A 19,900-nucleotide genomic window follows, 5' to 3' on the forward strand; every position below is an offset into this window, starting at 1 on the left:
TGTATTTTCCAAGGGAACTTTTACCAGTAACATTATGATGACAGACCACTCCATAAAAAGTACCCGAAAAGTGACATTTTTATTGGCAAGTTCTGCTGATGAATTTCCTTATCCACGCTCCCATCTCCTAACAGATTTGTTTTCAAACAAACAAACAAACCAACAAACATTTCGGGTAACATTCCATTTGCAAACAACAAAATTATTGAACGTTTAAAAACGAAAACAAAAGGATAGCAGTTTTAAATACAATTTCTAGGAAAACTCATCCTGGTTCTCCCTGGAGCTGTTCCTCGTCAGACTGCCACTGCTCAGCTCCGCTTCGAGTCAGCAGGCTGGGCACAGAGGCTCTCCTGTTTGGAGCTCAATTAAAAGGACTGGGGCATGTGCTATTATTACCATTCAAAGCCCTGTTGTTGTACATTCTTATGTTGTACATAAACCAGTTCGCATTAAACCTACCAGTATTTCTTCTTCCCTTATTCTAAAGCTAAATCATACTGAAAGTTAGGGGGAAAAATGCGGCTTCAACATTCAGCTACTTCATCACACACAAAGATTTCTACTAAGAGCATTATCAGGTTGAAATACACATCTGATTTGTCATGAGGTTAATGTTTATGGGGTGCAAGATGCAATCTACTTAATAAACACATCACTTCTTGATGAGCAAAGTATTACTTTCAGCCTTTTGGACCAACATTTTGTTGCTAGTTCGTTTCTCCTGAATCGTGCCAGGGGAGTTTTCACCACTACCACAACCAAAAAGATGATCGGTGGCAATCACACACCTCATCATCGGTTGGTAAGATGTTGTATTTAGCATGTTTATTTGCATTCAGAAAAAAACCTTAATTCATTTTTTAGGCCCCAGAGGCTTTGTACACCAGAAATTACACGAGTCAACCACAGAAAGTTGTAAATTGGTATCCACAGCGATTTTGAGGTATTCCACAAGAAACATGGCTCTGCACCTGAATGTTCCCCTCAAAAAAAAGGAAAAAAAAAATCAAAGTCCTAGCTGGAGTTGAAGTTAAGATTACTTTAATCCCCACGTTCTACCCCACTTGATCGACAAAGACATACTTATTTCCCCAGGGGCACGAAAAACCTTCTTCCTCCTGGAATATTATTTTCAGTACTTCATTCATAAATTTCAGGGCCCACCCAGAAAAGGCAAAGAGGAAGGTGTTATTTTCTAGCCAAACCACAGAAACACATTCAGATACTGTTTTTGGTTTATGTAATTTGCGAAGGTGCTCTAAGAAGATGCCAGCAATCCCCTGATGTTGAAAATAGCAGCGGTTTGTACTCTAACCTCTAGTCTGTGAGGAAGAGGCTAGGGAAAGATCTGGACCCAGAAAGTCCAAGTTAGGAAGAAATGGTCTCCTGGGGTCTGGATTTGGCTTAACAGAACCGTGTCAACAGAAGGTTGCTCCTGTTTGCCAGGAATCTGCTCTATGCTGGGAGCAGATTGCGAAGGGATCAGTCACCTCCGTTACTTGTGAGCTTTCGGTTAGGGCTGAAGGGGAAAGGACTGACTTCATCTTCAGGTAACTGCTGTTCTCCTTTGAGTAGTACATTCAGAATCATTTCCAATAAACCAGAGCTGTAGTGCTAGTTGTGTATAACCAATTAAAATGTTGCAGGCAGTTTATTATGTTATTTTTTCATGAAAAGTGGAAAACCTTTACAGTAACTTCAGAAGGAAATAATTCGCTATTTCTGCATTTGTAGAAAAAACATATGCAGTAATATTTTCTAAAGTGCTTCTTTACTTATCAGTTACTTTTTTAAGATGAGACTTGCATTTGGTAGTGGCATAGTATCCTAGCAGTTCATGGACCAGTAGATAGTTTCTGATGTAAAAAACCCATTATGTATTTTGTTTAAGCAAGTGACACTTGATTTGACAAATGCACTGAAGTGATGTAAGTGCAAAGCCCACCATTTCTTAAAACATGGCCTTATGCTGGTTTATTAATGCAACTTTACATCCTTTAGAAGTATTTTACTTCAATTCCAAGAGCAGGGATTAAATAATACAAATAAGATTTTAAATCCAATGAAGCTATTGCCTATTTACCCTGAAATAAAATAGTCTTATGATTCAACTGGTGCAAAAATCCCTCCAAATACCTTTGTTTTATTGGCAAAGTCATTTAAGGTCACTTTTGCTTCCAAGACCATCTTCTTCCATGGTTTCCACTGAAGGAGTTTTGCTTTGTAATGGCTTGTGGTTCCACAGTGATTTGTAAATGAAAAAGCCTACTATGAATAACTCTACCGTAGTCACTAAATTACAGATACTGTCATGAGAAAGTCTAAAACTTAGTGTTTGTTGTTGTTGTTGTTTTTTTTTTTTTTTAAGTTTTCAGCAAGACACAAAATTCCAGTCCAGCTAAAGTGTTTTTTTCTTTGAATGCCATTTTAAATGGCAATAAACGGCTGCTGTGCCTTCTGGATGGAGAACTTAACACGGTGCCCCGATGTGCTTCTTATATGGTATATGGATACCGTCTGCCAAGGGTACCCAAAGTAGTGTGTAGAAGGGCCCCCGGAGGCACAGCCATTTGGATCAGCTACTCCTATGCATATAGTGCAGTAGGTTTGAATCTGCGTAGAGAGAACCACGACTGGGTGGCACGTAGCAAGTGTTGCGGTTGTCTGTTGTCAGAAGGCATGACGCAAAGCATCCCAGACAGCGAGAGACAGAAGCATCTGCAATGCTGTTCTGATTCTGTCAAGTAGTCGTTTCCGTTGAAAGGCGTTGGTTATTGCTGCGACAATAAAGCACTCCGGTTGGCTTTCATCTTCTCCAAGCGTTTTACTAGATGGCCATTGCTGACCTCGAGCTCTTCAGTTTTATCCAGTGCTGAACGAAGCTAGAGGAAAGAAGCAGAAAAAGAATGTAACTTTTGCAGTGCTTTTTCTTTCCAAAAATAAAGCAAGGTTTGTAGATACCACACTAACTGACGATATTGCTAGAGTTTCCTTACAAGATATGAAGCAGCTGAAAATTCCTTCTAGCAGAGTTAACAGTGAATGCTGTTAACTGCCTGCGCTGTTGTTTTGAAGACCACACAGATATTTTCTAAGCACAGTGCCAAGAATCCAAGCTATTTACAGAATGTTGAACATATGGCTCGGACTTTGTCTTGGCTTCGGAGGCGTGGATGCTCAGAGAATCCATAGGGTCACAGACACCTGTCTCAGAGCCTGGCTTTTATGTTTCTGTTTCCCAGAATTACAGCCACCACCTAGGTGCCTTTCTTTTCTGTAAAATCCATCAAGGGACAGGGGTAGGTAGAGAGAGGTGGAATGCAGTCAGCAAAAGCCACCACCATGATAAAGGTGCAACAAGTCCACAAAACAGATTTTAAAGTTTGCCTTGATTTGGGACTTGCCAGTAAGTAAGACTGACCCTGAGAAACAACAAGGATTATTTATTATACAGAAGGAAGGGGCATAAAGAGGTGTAGCAAAAGCATTCTGGTCTAGAGCCAGGAGAGGAAACAGCATTGCAGCATTTGGTACCCTTCTGGCCTTGGGCAACCTGCTGCCCCCCAGGACAGCATCCTAAGGGGCAGACTAAAAAAACTTTAAGGTGGCTCATTTTTGACTGAAGCCATTGCACTTCGTGCAAGAGACTTCAAGACTTGTTAGCCCAGGAGAAAGAAGCCTTTTACACAGCTACTACAGTACTCACCAGGAACGAACAACAAGAATTACAAAATCTAATTTAAAGGTCACTTAATCCAGAATATCTGAACAATCTTTAGATATTAAAATGAACCACTCTAGCCCATCCCCCATTCCCTTGGAACAGGGACCAAAATTTAGTATCCTTATCTCATCTCAAAGGAATTTGATCACTATCAACACCACTCCCTGGTCAATGTTTCTTTGTGACTTCTCATGTTTATACAACAGATGCATATAGTGTATTCGTGAGCACTGCCAGCTTTCCAAATATTCATGATGGGCAATATCTGCCCCACTGTCTTAAGAGGAGAGTTTCTCATCTGATATGCAAGACAACAAGCAGGAAGGCAAAGTTCCACAACAGACCACTTTTACAGGCAGCACAGCAGAAGGAGGAATTTAGTAAAAGCAGAGAGAGCCTCAGGAGGCAGGTATGAAAGAAGCTGATATATATATATATATATACACACTTAAGGCTGGTTGTAGCAGTTACTTGGAGAGAACATGAAGTTTGGTAAAAGAAGTATGGTCAAAATCACTCTGAACCACATCTCCTTAGAAGACCAGTGATTTCTAATTACAAACCTGGAGTTTATAACATCCAAAGTAAAGAGCTTCTGGGTGCAACAAGGACACTAAATAAGTAGGAATTATTCAGCTTGATGAATGGGGAACCAAGCGAACACTTCACAGCCGTACAGTAACATGCAAGCTGAGCATTTGAAGGCTGCTTCCAGACTGAAATTGCAGAAGAAGCACCTGAGTTTGCTCCAGAGAACCAACTCTGGTACAAAGCGAGGTATTACAGGTCAGTTCAGGGGCAAATGGTGAAATGGCAGTGGGAGTTCACAGTCGTGACTGTTACTGCAGTTTGAGTGCTAGAAGTTTGGTTAAACACTTAGACCAAATGACAAAAAAAGAAAAAAAAAGGTAGATGTTTATTCTTTGCTACACACCAAGACAGGTAGTTCCTGCTCTAAAACACACTGCAGAGACAAGTCTCCCCTTCTGCAGCACAGACTGACTGCTAGTTTATGACAGTTTACGTTTACAGTTACCTCTCGCTGTAGTTTGCGTTTCTCTGCTTTCAGTTCATCTTCTACTCTTTCAGCATTTTCAGCAGCAGTTTTATATCGGGCTACCTGACCTTCCAATCGTATTACCTAAGGGAAAAGCAAATTTTCTGAATTAAACAACTGTACAAAAGGAGTTACTCCAAAGCTTTACTCTTAGTTAAGAGTGAAGTTGTAGTTTAACAATATCCAGAGAGAGTTGCTAGATTTTATTTAATAGAAGAAAGGCGTATTTTGAGGAAAAATACATCAAAGAAGGCTGGCCACGGTAAGTATCTCCAGACCTTTTATACATATCCATATTTAATACACTTCCAGCAACAGAAAATAGAGCCCATTTACTAAATATAGCTATTTATGTCAGCAAGAATATTGATGACGAACTCTGGTCAAGAGCAGTCACAATTGAGCGGTCTTGTACAAAATCCACATATACTACCTCATACACCAGGAGCCATGTAAGAATTGCCAGTAACTAGGCACATGAAAGTGTTCTGCAGAGTTTGTAAAATACTTTAAATATACATTTGCCTTTGAGAGTTTTTCATTTGGTGAAGATGAATACTATATTCACTTTTCCCTATAGATCAATGCAAGCATTGTAGTCTTCATGACTTAACTTTGACAGCTTTGATGCTGCAACAATCCTACGTTTTATTTTAAGGGAAGTCACGTTAATCAAGACTTCCTTTTTCACAGAATACAATACACTCTTTGCATTCTCACCAAGAGTAAACAAACAGAACAAACCAGGAACTTACATTCTGCTCCAATGCCGTTATCTCTTGCTCAGACTTTGCTAGTTTAAATTTGAGATCACTGATCTGTCTGTTGGCATCTCCTAAAAGAATTGCAGATTTATAAGAGATGTCAGAACAAATCTCGACAAGTCTGTCGTAAGATTTCCGTGCTACATAAATCTACTCAGGGCAGCAGGACTGTAGCTCTCTGCCTTGGGTCTACTTCTGTATCAGTGCTGGCAGCTAAACCCACTCAGCGCCTAGCAGGTAGGAGCTATCCCCAATCTCATCTGATCACTTTCTGGCCACTCTGAAAGCAGAATTAACCAGGTGTGACAGGGAACTTACGCCCAGCTCTCCTGGGTAACATATGGAAGATTTCCATTTGTGTTCTTGTTCAAAGGATAATCATTCCCTCACCTCTAGGAGAGGTGCATGGCTGGCTCCCAGTTTGAAGCTCCCTCAGAACCGAAGGCTCGTGTTTACTTAGAGCTACGTGTTCATTGTACAGACACGTTCTCTCACTCACATGCAGGACACAAAAGTTCTCTTAAAACCAAAATGCAGCTCACTTTGGAGGTCAATCATGTGCATATCTGTCCCATTTTCCAGAACTTCATCTTCTGATTGTGCATTCTCCAGCTTGCCATTCTTTTGCTTTTCTTCCAGTTGACCCTTTAATTTTTTAACCTGAAAGACACAAAATAGTTCTTAAAACAAGTACGGTAAAATTGTGGCTCAGGACTCAAATTCAATCAAGTGTTATGAAACTTCTAAAAAACTAAATTCCAAAAAATCCTTTGGTACAAAATTTCCTGGAAATTCTTTTGGCAAATAACACCATAGTTTAAGTATCAGTACTTATGCATAAATTCAGGACCAAGAATAATAAGAGGAAGAAGAATGTTTTATTAAAAAAGCCATAAATGTTCTGTTGGCACATTCATATAAAGCGTTCTTAAAAACCCCAAACTGTGATTGATTGTGCAGGAAATCCCAAGGCCAAGGATACAGTCCATAAATGAAAGCACAGAGCATCCTGCAGAGAAACAGATCAGCTAAAATGTTTTGAATAAGGATTATATCCACTATATCGTGGTATTAGCAATAATTACTTTAATTGCTATTTACCCATCTCCTGTAATTCCTCTAGCATTCTTTCCAAATTGGTCACTACCCACAGATCCAGCAATTAGGAAGGCTAACTCTTGGAAGTAAAGTTTGCTTCTATAATTTCTGAATCATAGACGTTTTTCCCTTGGCCTCACCTAATCCAAAGTATTTTTTCAGATATAGTCATGATGGAGATTTAGGTGGCTACAGACAAATCTGGAATATTCTGAGCGCCAAATGTGTCTTGTTAGCAACATGAAACAGGCCCCGTGGGTCATCTATTTCATGCCATGAGCTAATGCACAGGAGAAAAGACTCAGGGGGAAGCATAAAGTCCTCAGCAAGAGCACAGCACACATGCTGAAAGACAATGGTGTATATGTTCTATAATCTGTATTAGGGGCATTTTGGTTTTCTGAATCTTTACTGTTTTTATCATACATTTAGTTAATGCACAGCATCTCAGTTTGTGTGTGATTACCTGGTCTAGTAAGGATTCCCGTTCATCAATGAGTTTCCTCAGCCTGTCTGAAAGAGAAAACCGAAAGTTCAGTGCTGATTTAAGTGAGCCACGCGTTTCAGAGCGTATCTGATACGACAACGAACCGTTAAGGTTAGTGAAACTAATGATGAAGGTAGTTATGCACGTACCACAGGAAATGAGGCCACAAACAGGACTGGGAAGGGGCTGCAGCCAGGGGAGGTTATGTCATTCTCACAGAGCATGCTTGTCACGGCAGTAGCAGCACCCAGCTGCATGCAAAGAGGCTAATCTTCTACGTTAGGTTAGCATGCAAGAACTCTAGGGTCAAACACAACTGCAACACAAAATCTCACAGATCTTTACAATTCAACATCATAAAAATACGGTAAACACCTGTAATCACAGCTAAGCACATTCTCTACACTTAAAATCCTCAGTTCTTTTACTAAACAGCATGACAATGACATTGTGTTATCCCCAGCATTATGACCGTGAAATTATTTTTATTTCAAACACAGCAGTCTGGTAAAACATTTTCTCTTTTATCCTTCAGAGTAAATCCTCTCAGTCAGACATCAAGAAGGCAACGGGCAATCCGGACCAACTGTTGTGGCGTTAGACTTGAACCTGCAAGTGCTACAGATCAGCACGCAGATGTGTGGGCATTGATTAACAAAGTACACAGTACAGAATGAGACAATTGGAAAAAAGAAATAGAGGCAAGTAACCAAATCCCTTGTTTCTTCTTTCCTATCAATGCAAAATGTGAAAGCATTTTAGCAAGAACTGTACACAACAAATCTTTACTCACAATTTTTTAGATCACTAAAATCACTTTACCTCATTCATTCACAACCTTAGTTTGTTCAGTTACCTCAATGGAAGTACACTGGAACATAGCCTTCAAATGTTGTTATTAGAAGGGGGTATATTGACCTCAGACAGGTCTTACTCCACAGCTTTGACACGTGTGTTTATTGTGGTTTTATTTGGTTTACCTCCCTTGCCAGCAAGCAGTCACTGCTCAGAACCAAGCCAGGGGGTGTGCAGAGCTCAACTCCACATCTAAGGTCTTGCCTGTTACTTATTAAATTGTTAAAATCCAAAGGTCAATCACAGGAAAAAAAGACTTTTGTAAACTCAAGGCAAGCAATTTATAGGTCACAGACAGAAGAATGCTGGGCTTTTACCAGGTAAACTGGCTGGATTTTCATGTTGACAGACAAATATTTTTGAAAAGCTTTGAAAATCATTTTAAAATACAATACGCTGTTATCCTCGTTCATTGTTAAATCCCTAACAGGCCAAAGTCTTGCGGTTCACCCTTTTTTTCTTGTTAACACATTCAATAAAGAGAATAAACAGTCTGTATCAACCAAGCCATGGGGAAAACTGAAGTTTCCAAATGAAACTCTATCTATTTGGCAGACGGGAGCAGTCCTTTACCTAGTAATTCGTGGTAAGTCATTTCTCTCCTGTGTATCCAAGTTCCCATGTACCAGCAGTCATTCTAGAGCATGGAATAAAACCTTTACCTTGGCTTCTGATGCAGTACTCAAATACAGACCGTAAAGTGACATCCCAGTTCAGCAGTTCTACACATTCACTTTGAACCTATCTTTTTTATTAGCCATTTGTAACATGCCCAGCATTGTTACACCTGAGCACTGATGGGGGAGGAAAACACATTCATGTTTTTGTAAACTAACAAGAGAAAAATATCCTTTAAAAGAATAAAACAGTTTCACATACTTATATGGGAAGCTGAAGACAGAAATTCTGTAAAAATATGAAGGTGGAACAATGAAGTCCAATGAAGAAAGCAAGGAGGGCAAACACTAAAAGGAAAGTCGTAGATATTCAGAATGAAGATAGAATTGGGTGTCGCAGGTCAGCAGAGATCAAGAAATGAAGTTACATAGGATTAGGAAAGGACTGGTGCAGAAGAAAATCTGGAGGCCACTATAAAGCTATCCCAAACTCGCAGACTCTAAAGGGGCCAAATAATCCACCTTAATCCTAAAAGGAAGTCAGCCATACATGCAGCTGAAATACTTTTATTACCACAACCACTGTTGTGGGGTGAAATACGTCCGCCTAATGAAAGGACACCTCCAGTACCCAGTAAGGAAGCACATCATCTTCACCCAGCCTCCTTCCCTGCAAAACCAGTGTTAGCATTTTGGGGTGAACCTTCAAATTGGGTCTCACCATCACTTCTCTCTTCCCTCATGATGGGCATCTGCATCACACTAGGACAGATGACATGCTGGCAGCAGGATTTAAAAGATCACAGAAAATACTAGTTTGCTAAAATTGCTGCTTATGTAGAAAAGCTTTCTGCATGTGTAGATAAAGTTCTTCAGTTTCATGTATCCTACAACCCCACACTGATACATAAAACTTACTTTAGCTTTAATAGATCTTTTCATAAAACTTTATTTTTGCTTTTAGGAGACATTTTTCCAGCAAATCAAGGATCTGAGAGCTTCTAGAGCTATATGTGGAAAAGAACAATGTTCTGAATTAGCATGTGAAGCAGCTAATTACAACTCCCATGTAAAACACTCATTATCCATGTTTCAAATACGAAGATATTACAACGAATGAATACTCTGAAATTCATCTCAGTGAGCTTTAATGTTGGTAAGATGATTTCCAACCTACTCAGTGCACCAGTTCACGGCTTACATACACAAAAGAGCTTAACAGAGCACTGCCCCAGGAGCTGGGGACAATGCCATTCACCCAGGGAAGTGAACAGGACAGACGGGAGTGGCAGCTGTGGCTATCAGTGTCTTCTGCTATTGTGCAGGCCAGTTTAAGGCACGTGAGCACTCTCGTTACTTGGGTAATGCAGTTGACTCCAAGTATTGCTAACTATGGTGCTGCTTCAGTGGCAAAATTGACCTAATATCCCCTAATAACCCACAGACAGTTGATGTCTCTTCCGATTTTGAGGAAATTGTGGCATGAGAAACTGCTATTTTTAACTTTAATGGTTTGCATGGTCCAACAAGTAATTAATGTGGATGCAACTGAAAAGGGTAAAGTGTCCGTGGAGGGTGGGAAGGCAAGCAGTGAGGGCTGCGTCCCATGGAAACACACCAACAGCTCGAGGGAGCTGGAGGAATCCAACAGAAGGTGGGACAATATTGCTTCTCTGGATCCATCAGCTTATCATGGGAAAGGGAAAGGGAAAGGGAAAGGGAAAGGGAAAGGGAAAGGGAAAGGGAAAGGGAAAGGGAAAGGGAAAGGGAAAGGGAAAGGGAAAGGGAAAGGGAAAGGGAAAGGGAAAGGGAAAGGGAAAGGGAAAGGGAAAGGGAAAGGGAAAGGAGTCTTGCACATTGTGACCCTGTGCTCACTACAGTACTCCTTGAACTGGCTGCCTCTGCTCAAGCCAAAATGGGTTACATTACAAAATCAGATTCCTGGTTTTAGTTCATCTCATGATTTCTTGGTTTCATTGTAAACTCCCTTAAAAGTTTGAATTTTGCTGTCTTTGAAAGTCTAAAACAATGCAAGGGACAAGATATATCCATTATTGCATTTGTTAGGGATATCGCAGGGAAAACATGAAAAACGGTTTTCAATTACGTAACTTTACAAGGCATCCATTTGATAGGTATTTCCTCCTGAGACAGTCCCCTCCCCGCCTCTCTAATGCAATACATTTCGTTCAAAAGCTAACTCGCATATAATATTTGATTCAAACTCTGAACACATCATCTTGCAGTTCCTTTTATCTTTAAGCTTATTTACCAGAGAGACCTCCCCCTCTCCCTTGATGTGCATACACTGAAGAAGAAACTGAAGAGCTAAGGAACACCAGGACCACCTCCTTCTCTGTGGTACTTGCCCAATTCCAGAAGTCAGGAACCGGCTGCCAACACTGGCACCGAGCAGCTAACATTCAAGGGAGGACTTATAGTACATAAGCTGTTCATCGCCTGCCCGTGTTCTTGTTTCTACTGTAGTTTCATTGAGATTTGGCAAGTTACTGTGGGATAAAAGCAAGCACACGAACAGTTAAGACTAGAGTTGTCATTGTTTCTTTCTGTGACTTGCCGTTAAAAAAGGACTTCTCTTATAGATGCTTTTTTTTCCTTGAAGTGGAAAAAAATAGTTAAAAATAGGTCACCATTACCTGCCCTTCAACCATCCAGAAGCACTCCTGTTGTGTTTCTAACTCCTGAAAAATATCGGAAATGCTGGCACATGCCTAATTTAACTGAAAGTTGATCGTATATCCATCCACAAGGTTAGGTGACGCCTGGCAAGAACATTTAGTTATACATATAACTGTACTTAACATTTAAATATAAATACCTTTAAATACTTTCAACATTAAACCATGTATTACAGTAGAACGTGGCAAGGGAAAAATCTTTATTTAAACACTACTACATGGCAAGGAGAGATGCTTTAAAGATTTGTGACTTTTTAGATTAGCATTTAGTGTAAATGCTTAACAAAACCAACTGCTAATACTTACAGAAACCATACTGAAGCTGTTCTAAGTTGGAGAGAAGTCATATGAAAGGAGTTAAAGGTTTATAGTTCTGTCACAGGTGTGCTGCTATGGGTGCCATCGCATTCACTGACCTCGAACCCCAAGGCTGCCTGTTCCTAACGGGACAGCTCCACTATCTATGCAGCACAATGCAATACATTTAAGAAAGCTGTAGAAATGGTGTTTGTGAAATGATACGGATTTTAAAAAAATATTTATGCAGGTTTATAAACAGTGCTCTGGACAGGCAATTTAAAGTAGAAAATATGTTTATTTCAATTATATACAGCTCAGTACATTTTGATATACATCTTGAAATTTTGCAGTCTGTTTGCAATCCATCAACTTTGTAACATCAACACAGACAGAACTTTCTACAGCCCCCCTCCCGACTGCTCAGTTTGCATTCCCTTTGGATGTTCACTGCTTAACACAACTTATGCAAAACATGCTCTTCTTCCCAAGCACTACAAAGGATGCATGGAATATAACAGTGAGTCGAAGTGCCTAGTTCAAGCCAACAATTCAAAGTACTCCAGCTTTTCAAATAGGCTCGGGGGCTAGTATAGAAAACAACAACAGTCTTTGGTCTAACACCCAGTAAGGACTAAGACATCCAAAGTTATCTTCTCTCCAGAAAAAGAGGAAAGAATTTTTCAGAGAAAAAAACATTCTTTCGGAATAATATTTTGGAAAAAATATATATATATAACGCAATAAGGAATGCAATTTTAAACAAAAACCTTCTTGGAAAAATAGGTATTTTGTAATATTCATAGCTAGACAGTACTGGACAGCAAACCTAAGCACACGTTACAGTGTGTACTGATACTTGCTTAGGAAAAAAAACGTTAGACATGGTGTAAAAGGCCTATTGTGGTGCAAAGTGCCTAGATGAAGTAAACATATATATTTGTTCCTTTTAGCAACCTGCACGCTGTACTTCCTTCAAACTGTGTATTGTTCCTCTGAAGTGTTTAGACTAAGCGGATTCACAGTGATTGATACTTTGGAATACGTCCATATTAGAAAGATACAAAAGGTGGAATGACATTATCTTGTTCCACAGCAACAAAAAAATTGGTTCCTAGGCTTTAATCATTCAGCAACAAGTTTCAACATTAGATCTCAGTGTTGCTGACCTACTGAGTTCCTTCATGACAAGGCGTTAACATACTGTCGATCTAATGCACATGGAAGTACATTCAGATAACCTATCATTATAGTAGGCTAGAAAGTAGGAATTTCATATAAAAGTTCCTCAGTAGCAGTTATCCACACTAAAAGTACTTTAATTGCAAGATAGACCGCATAGCTTATTTGTGAAGCTTGCTCTTTTGGTAACATTTAACCTGAGACACAGCAAAACCAAACCCACGCATGATTTTTTGTGGCTAGGTACGTCAGTGAATAACTTAATAGTTGCATCATTACCATGTATATGACCTGGCAGTGTATTATGATGAGAGTTACCTATAAGGAAAAAAAAACCTTAAGAGTATTCCTATATTCCTAAGGCCTGATTTGTTGTGCAAAGTGCATGCTTCTGTACTGAGACTGATCAAATGGCATGTATCTCGTGTAGCCTGAGATTTTTAACTTAGGATATTGTACAGTCATCTCTAGATTTACCCTTAGCCCTTCTACCACCTTGCAAATCCTCTTTGCTTTCCTCCCTGTTACTGTAAGCACTTTCCAAATCCTGTTCTGAAACATCTGGTATTTTTTCCACTTCATTAGAATCTGATGCTTTACTTTCATCTTCCAACACATCAGCCTTCTCATCAGTTTTCAGTGATGATGCTTCCCCTTGCAAGTGCCCTGCTTCTCCAGACTCATCTCCTTTCTTATGCCGTAAGCTGTCATCTTCGGTCAAGGGGACTTCGGTTTCTATTTCACCTGTTCTTTTTCCAGCTTCACTTGCTTCGACAGTTTTTTTGACCACGCCATTTGCTCCATCATCCTCTCCACTCTGTGTATCAGCTTTCTCTCCATCAGATTTTTCATCAGTTTTGAGTATCTGTTTTGATTCTTCATCAAAGTCAAATGCGTCACCATCATCTTCTAGTCCTTCCTCTGCTTGAGCCTCCAAGCTAACTCGCTCACTAACATTTTCATCTATCTCAGCTTTCTGTGCAAGACAATTATTTGCATCATCCTCAGGAGCAAATCCATCACCATGGGGGTTTGCTAACTCTAACTGTTTCTCATCTTCTTTCAATATTTCTTGATCAGCTTGGTTTTCACTAGTTCCACTAAGATCTACAGTTAGCTCCTCTTTAGATTCACCTTCCTCTTGCTTCGCTACGTTTTGTGCTTCACCTTCCTCTTGCTTCGCTACGTTTTGTGCTTCACCTTCCTCTTGCTTCGCTGCGTTTTGTGCTTCACCTTCCTCTTGCTTCGCTGCGTTTTGTGCTTCACCTTCCTCTTGCTTCGCTGCGTTTTGTGCTTCACCTTCCTCTTGCTTCGCTGCGTTTTGTGCTTCACCTTCCTCTTGCTTCGCTGCGTTTTGTGCTTCACCTTCCTCTTGCTTCGCTGCGTTTTGTGCTTCACCTTCCTCTTGCTTCACTACAGTTTGCGCTTCGCCTTCCTCTTGCTTCGCTACCTTTTGTGCTTCACCTTCCTCTTGCTTCGCTACCTTTTGTGCTTCACCTTCCTCTTGCTTCGCTATGTTTTGTGCTTCGCCTTCCTCTTGCTTCACTACGTTTTGTGCTTCACTTTCTTCTTGCTTCACTACGTTTTGTGTTTCACCTTCCTCTTGCTTACCTGTATTCTGTGCTTCATCTTCTGAAGAACTATTTTTCTCTCCCACTGTATCTCCTGTTGTGTCTTTACTACACTGAACTGTCTGAAGTTCCACCTTTGGTTTTAAGTCTTCCACCCATTCTGCCCTACTTTCCTCTCTTTTCCCAGACTCGCATTGTATTTCCACTTCTGATTCCTGAGTTTTGTCATCTAAAACCCTTGGGTCTGAACTGCTTTCCTGAGATGCCATTTCTTTCACAACGTCTGGGCCTGGCTCTGCCTGCTGCAGCACTCTTCCTTTCACCTCGGTAACAGAGCCCACAGACTCTGCAGGTGCTTCCTCCTGCTTGCCTGCTCCTGCAGAATCTGAACACACCTCCAAGTTTTCCATCAATACTTCTTTCTGTCCGTCTTTCTCAGCAGCTTTAAGTTCTGTTCTCTCTTGTATATTCTGTTCCTCTAACAATGCTAAATGAGCATCCTCTGAAGAAGGTGGCTGAATGCATGTGTCATCTCCTCCCTCCTCTTTTTCACTTTTATCTGCTGGGACACCACTTTCATGGGACTCTTTCCCCTCCGAACCCACAGAATCCCTTTCTGTTGCCTGCCCCTGAACTGCATTCCCCACCTCATCTTCTTCTTCAGCTCTATCACCTCCCTTCTCATCAGTTGTCCCATCAGTGCAGTCTTTGCTTTCAAGGAGCTTTTCCTCCAAGACATTTGTAACTTTGTTCTCAGCACTTTCTTCCACATGCTGGAGTGTCTCAAGGTGACTCTCCACATTTACCTCTTCGCTCAGGGAGTCTGCTACTTCAGCCTCTGGTAGCCCTGGCTGGTCAGAAACGAACTCACAGCTTGCAGTGTCAGCTGCTTGTTCCATGTCATTAGCACTCAGTGCATGGCTAGTTTCCACATCCTCTCGTTCTTCCTGTTCTGGAGCAGCTTCTTCCAGTTCACGCTCTGTACCTAAGTCTCTGGGCATTTCCTGAGGACTCTCAAAATCCTGACCCTGCACTGAGCCCACCTCTGAAGTCTGATTTGTCCTTGGCTGTGAGTTACTGCATTCAGCCTCCTCGCTAACAGGCTGTCGGGCTGCTGTGTCTGCTGACTCTGTCTCCTTTCTCAAATCATCTGCGTCACTATCATCGTTTGAAGAAGCATTCCCTGACACAGGTTCTGCAAGGCTTTGGTTTTGTTCTGTAAGCCTACTATCTGGTAACATCGCTGTTGACCCGGCATCGGTTTCTTCAATCACTTTTTCTGCCTCTGTGTTTTCATCAGCATGCAATGTCTGTACTTCCTGCTCCTCAGACTCCTCTTTGTGTTCCTCATGCTCAGTATTCTGCAAGATTTCTCTTTTCCCCACATCCTCCAAAATCTCATTTTTCATGTCCACTTCATTGGCTTTGCCTAAAAGACCATTGAGAAAGTTGAAGGGACCACACCACACCACTTACCTCCCCACTTATAACCCGAAAGAGAATGAATCAAAGAACAGGTTAATAGAAGATCAGCCTTTGCCAATTACGTGAGGCAAAGCAGCAATTGAATTAGTAAGGGTATGGGTTTGTTTTCTGATCAGTGAAATTCACCACCACCACCCTCTCAAAGCAAGAAAAGTCTCCAGTGCTGGCCTGTGTTTTTGTAAATTAAAGGATGTTTGCTCTTGGCTGTGTGAATTACAGCTCTTGTAGATGAGAACAACTTTGTTTCAAGCAGTGCAATTTAACAGTAATATTTGCAGATGTAACACTAACACGAAAGATTATGCTTTCTCAGCAATATGCTCTACAACTTCAACCTAACACCACTCTGTGCATGCAGGAGTGTGTGTCTGATGCCAGTATAACGAAGTAATCACAGATTACCCAGTAATATTTTACTCCTAAGATCATAAACAGGCATCATCAGTGTTTATGTGTATATGACAAAGACTGCGAATATAAAATCTGATTGGCAAGCAAATGTTTCAGCTGTTTAACATTACCAACACAGATCAAAGATCAAGTACTTAATGCCCCTTAGAGCCACTTCATCCTCTCAAGGGAAAGGGACTTTTTTTTTTTAAGCACTGTTTCTTCCAACATTATTTAGGAGCAACAGGTATTAAAACAACGGTTTTTGTGTGGCTTCAGCAGTTAGCTTTTGGGTCTATGGTGTACCTGCTTCCAAAAAAAAAACAAAAACAGAACAAGGAGAGATAGAAAACATTGCATGTAAAATTTTCCCTTACCTTGGTTTTGGTGCTCCATATTGTTTCCACACACAAATTGAGTGAGGAAAAAGCAGCCAACAGCCAAAAGCAAGATAACTTGCACTTGCAATGGTTGGCTGCCTGTTGCTGTTTACTAGTATGTCAATTTAGAGCAGCAAGAAGAAAAAATTATTTCCCTTTCGTTCCACTAGTATAGTAGCTCTCTGAGTGATCATTCATTCTAACTGCCTAAGGAGGAAGTTTTTTTTTGCCAGCCAGATTTCTCCTTCCTAACACTATCCATCTCACAGTCGTGTTCTGTGAATTTAACGGCATTATTCCTGTTACAACGAGTACAGATGTGGAAGTGGTAATATTAACTGCTCAGCAGTACTAGATACCAAGAACAACGAATTCATGCACTAGTGTTTTTTAACAGTGCCCAGCACTGTTCAGCAAACATTGATAGCTCTCAGGTATATAAATGAACCAGCGTAGAAGTTCTTTATGTAAAACTGAAATGTTTTGTTTTGATTCTTTAAGATACGTGCAGAAAAATATCGAGCAACAGCAGGACAATTTTCAAACTCAGGGTTTGAATAGTAATCTGAGTGATTGCTACTTATCTGTAATATGTAGTATTTGTATTCTCGTCCTTTGTCACCTTGAATGGGGAATGAAGTTTGCCTTTGCAGGAAACTGCACAACATACTTGGAGTGATAATAAATATCAAGCAGAAAAATGCATATGTGATGTGATGCACAAGTGATTCGACAAGTAGCATGCTGCGTGATGTGTTAATTGTCCCACTAACAAATGCCCAAACTCCAAGCAAAGATGAATGAGTAGACAGATGGACAGAAAGATAGGAAAGGATATACAGCACTTACCTAACATCCCGTCCCCTGCTGTCTTTAACGCCTGTGCTGTGCCTTGAACAGTTTTGGAAGAATCCAAGTGTCTTTCGTTATCAAGTATGTCAGATGTCTCCCCATTGGTAGCTACGTCAGAGTCTGGGATTATTCCATGTTTCTACAGAGAAGCAAAAGCAACGCTTTAAAGCCTGCTGCTCAATAAGAGCAGGAACTGTTCAGATGTTCTTGTCTTTGACATTCTGAATAAACAACCACTTCGATCACTCCATTAAAAATGGCTGGAAGTCAGAAAATAGCACAGAATATTACAGTTCTCTGATTAGCCAGCATCGCAGAAAGCATGTGATACCAGCTCTTTTTATTTATTTTTAAACTTAAATCTGCTGCTTAAAGTGTTCCTCGGAGACGCGTCTCCTATAAAAGCAACAATTTAATACTGAATATAACAGTCTATGCTAAGAGCTCACAGTCGATAGATATTAGGGTGAAGGACTATCAGAAAATTCCCGAACTGGCAACTTATGAAAATAGAGTCCTTGGTACTGAGCTAGATTCAATTTTTCTGCAAAAATGTACAGGAGGTAAAAGTCAGCAGTTAAATACAAGTTTTTCTTATTCCTCTTGCATACCTTCAGTTGCTCCTTCAGCACAACCACTTCATCTCTAAGGTCATCCCGCTCACTCCTTAGGGAATCAAAGAAATCTTTCTGCCTCTCTAATGCCTGAGTTCCCAACACAAACAGAGGGCGAGGAGATGTGAAGAAAGGAAGGAAGACAAGTAAAGAGCATGAAAAGCAAGTGTAAACAAGAATGAGCAGATTTAAGATATTCAGGGATTCATGGAAGTGGCATGTGTGAAAAAGGTAAAGTTCACAGATTAAAGGATCGAGCTTACATACACACAGATAAGCCTCAAATCCAAGAAATTCACAGCTTATTCAATAATCAGGCAGTCCCAGGACTTCCTATTGAAGACACTCAAAGCCCGAGCCTTCACGAAAGATCCTTCAAAGGAGGACCCACTTTCCATTCTTATCTGCTGGATGAGTTAATTCATATCCAACGTACACGCTGAATACACAAGTCCCACGTGCTAACAGAAGAGCATGAAAGCAAGCCTGACATTTTAATAGTCTATTATGGCCTGTTAATTTCATGGGTTACTGTGATAGGTGCAGCACATTTCAATTAACCAGAAAACTGCCAATAAGCTAACTTAAAACTTTGGGATGTACCATGTGCAAATGCAAATTTTAGTACTGAACCTCCTGATATTTCTATATAAACGCACAGTAACTAAAATCACACACTTTAGTTTCAAATTGCTAGAAGTTACTGGACATCACAAACACGTATGAACTGCCAGATTTCTTTCCCCTTCTAAGTTCAGAAAGTCTTCAGTGTTTGTTGTTGAAAAGAAAGCCATGGTTTTCTTTAAGAGTGGGTTTCCATTTGGCTTTGACAGGAGGTGGTGGGAAAGGATGAGAAACAAGAGAACATTAGAGACTTTCATCCCCAAAGGCCATAAAGAGTTCTGTTACTTCGTAATCACACTCCAGTTTCTGCTCAGTCTGCAGATTAAATCTGAATAAGCAAAAAGTCAGTGCTGATGGAACTGCATTACAAATAGCACTTCCTTTCTCGATATAGCATACACAAATGGAGCACCACAGCAGATAAGTTATCCCAGGTTTTGAAATCTGACCAGCTGCTAAGTTTTTCTTGGATTTTATATTATTGAACAAGGACAAAGTTTACTATTTGCTAGTTCACTGGTAATATACTAAGACAGCCACACCAAGCAAAGCCACTGAGAAGGATTTTCTTTGTGAGGTTTTACAAAAGCAGTATCAGCTCAAGAACACAACGCCACTCTGAACACATTTCAGGAGTTGACAGTCCTACCCCTATTTTTTTGTCTTTCCACTCTATTGTCTCCTGAAGATCAGAAATTTCCCTGACATAGCTCTGCTGTTTCTGTTGCAGCTGTTGGATTTCCTGAGAGACAGGAGCAAAAGAAGAAGACAGAAAGCAGGTAACAGGTTAACAAAGATGGTCAAGATTGCAGTGATGCCAAAGAATGAAAAAAGTCAGGTGCTGAAGTAAAAGGTTATCTACGTGCACAATTTCATGATTTCTGACATCTCAGCTAAAGCTACACTTCTGAAGACAATCTTACTATTCAAAGATGACTTACGAAGTTAGATAGTTCCATGTTTCCTCTACATCTCCACTAACGGCTGTTGAAAACACAGCTTATTTCACATTATGGACAATGCAAAAAGGAAATCTATCTTCAGATAATACTTATGAGAGTCTTATTTCTGTTAGTCAGCTCTAAACCTGTTCGGCCTGAAACACGAGTATTTCTTCAGGTGAGAAACCTGAGCAGGGAATAAAATTCTCTATGCCTCACCTTCTACACACCTAACTGGGAACACACCAATCAAAGAAGTC

At 40.4% G+C, this 19,900-nt stretch overlaps 1 protein-coding gene across 18 annotated transcripts in view; it reads right to left on the reverse strand.

Annotated features, from left to right (window-relative positions):
* Nucleotides 1-60: 60 nt before the first annotated feature.
* The window catches only part of LRRFIP1 (LRR binding FLII interacting protein 1), a 104,839-nt gene continuing 84,999 nt past the window's right edge, over nucleotides 61-19,900 (reverse strand). For 9 of the 18 annotated variants that reach the window (XM_080598766.1, XM_080598765.1, XM_080598752.1 and 6 more), the window contains 8 exons: nucleotides 19,349-19,441; nucleotides 18,073-18,165; nucleotides 17,459-17,600; nucleotides 7,113-7,159; nucleotides 6,091-6,208; nucleotides 5,540-5,619; nucleotides 4,764-4,868; nucleotides 61-2,885 (listed from right to left, as the gene is read on the reverse strand). In XM_080598766.1, the coding sequence (XP_080454892.1) occupies nucleotides 2,775-2,885; nucleotides 4,764-4,868; nucleotides 5,540-5,619; nucleotides 6,091-6,208; nucleotides 7,113-7,159; nucleotides 17,459-17,600; nucleotides 18,073-18,165; nucleotides 19,349-19,441 (789 nt within the window). In that variant the 3' untranslated portion in view covers nucleotides 61-2,774. Of the gene's footprint in view, nucleotides 2,886-4,763; nucleotides 4,869-5,539; nucleotides 5,620-6,090; nucleotides 6,209-7,112; nucleotides 7,160-11,879; nucleotides 15,784-17,458; nucleotides 17,601-18,072; nucleotides 18,166-19,348; nucleotides 19,442-19,900 lie in introns of those variants that run through there. The other 9 variants (XM_080598762.1, XM_080598761.1, XM_080598760.1 and 6 more) reach the window with 3 other exon arrangements.

The sequence above is a fragment of the Anser brachyrhynchus genome (genome assembly GCF_964034855.1).
Source record: "Anser brachyrhynchus genome assembly, chromosome: 7".
Classification (NCBI taxonomy): Eukaryota; Metazoa; Chordata; class Aves; order Anseriformes; family Anatidae; genus Anser; species Anser brachyrhynchus.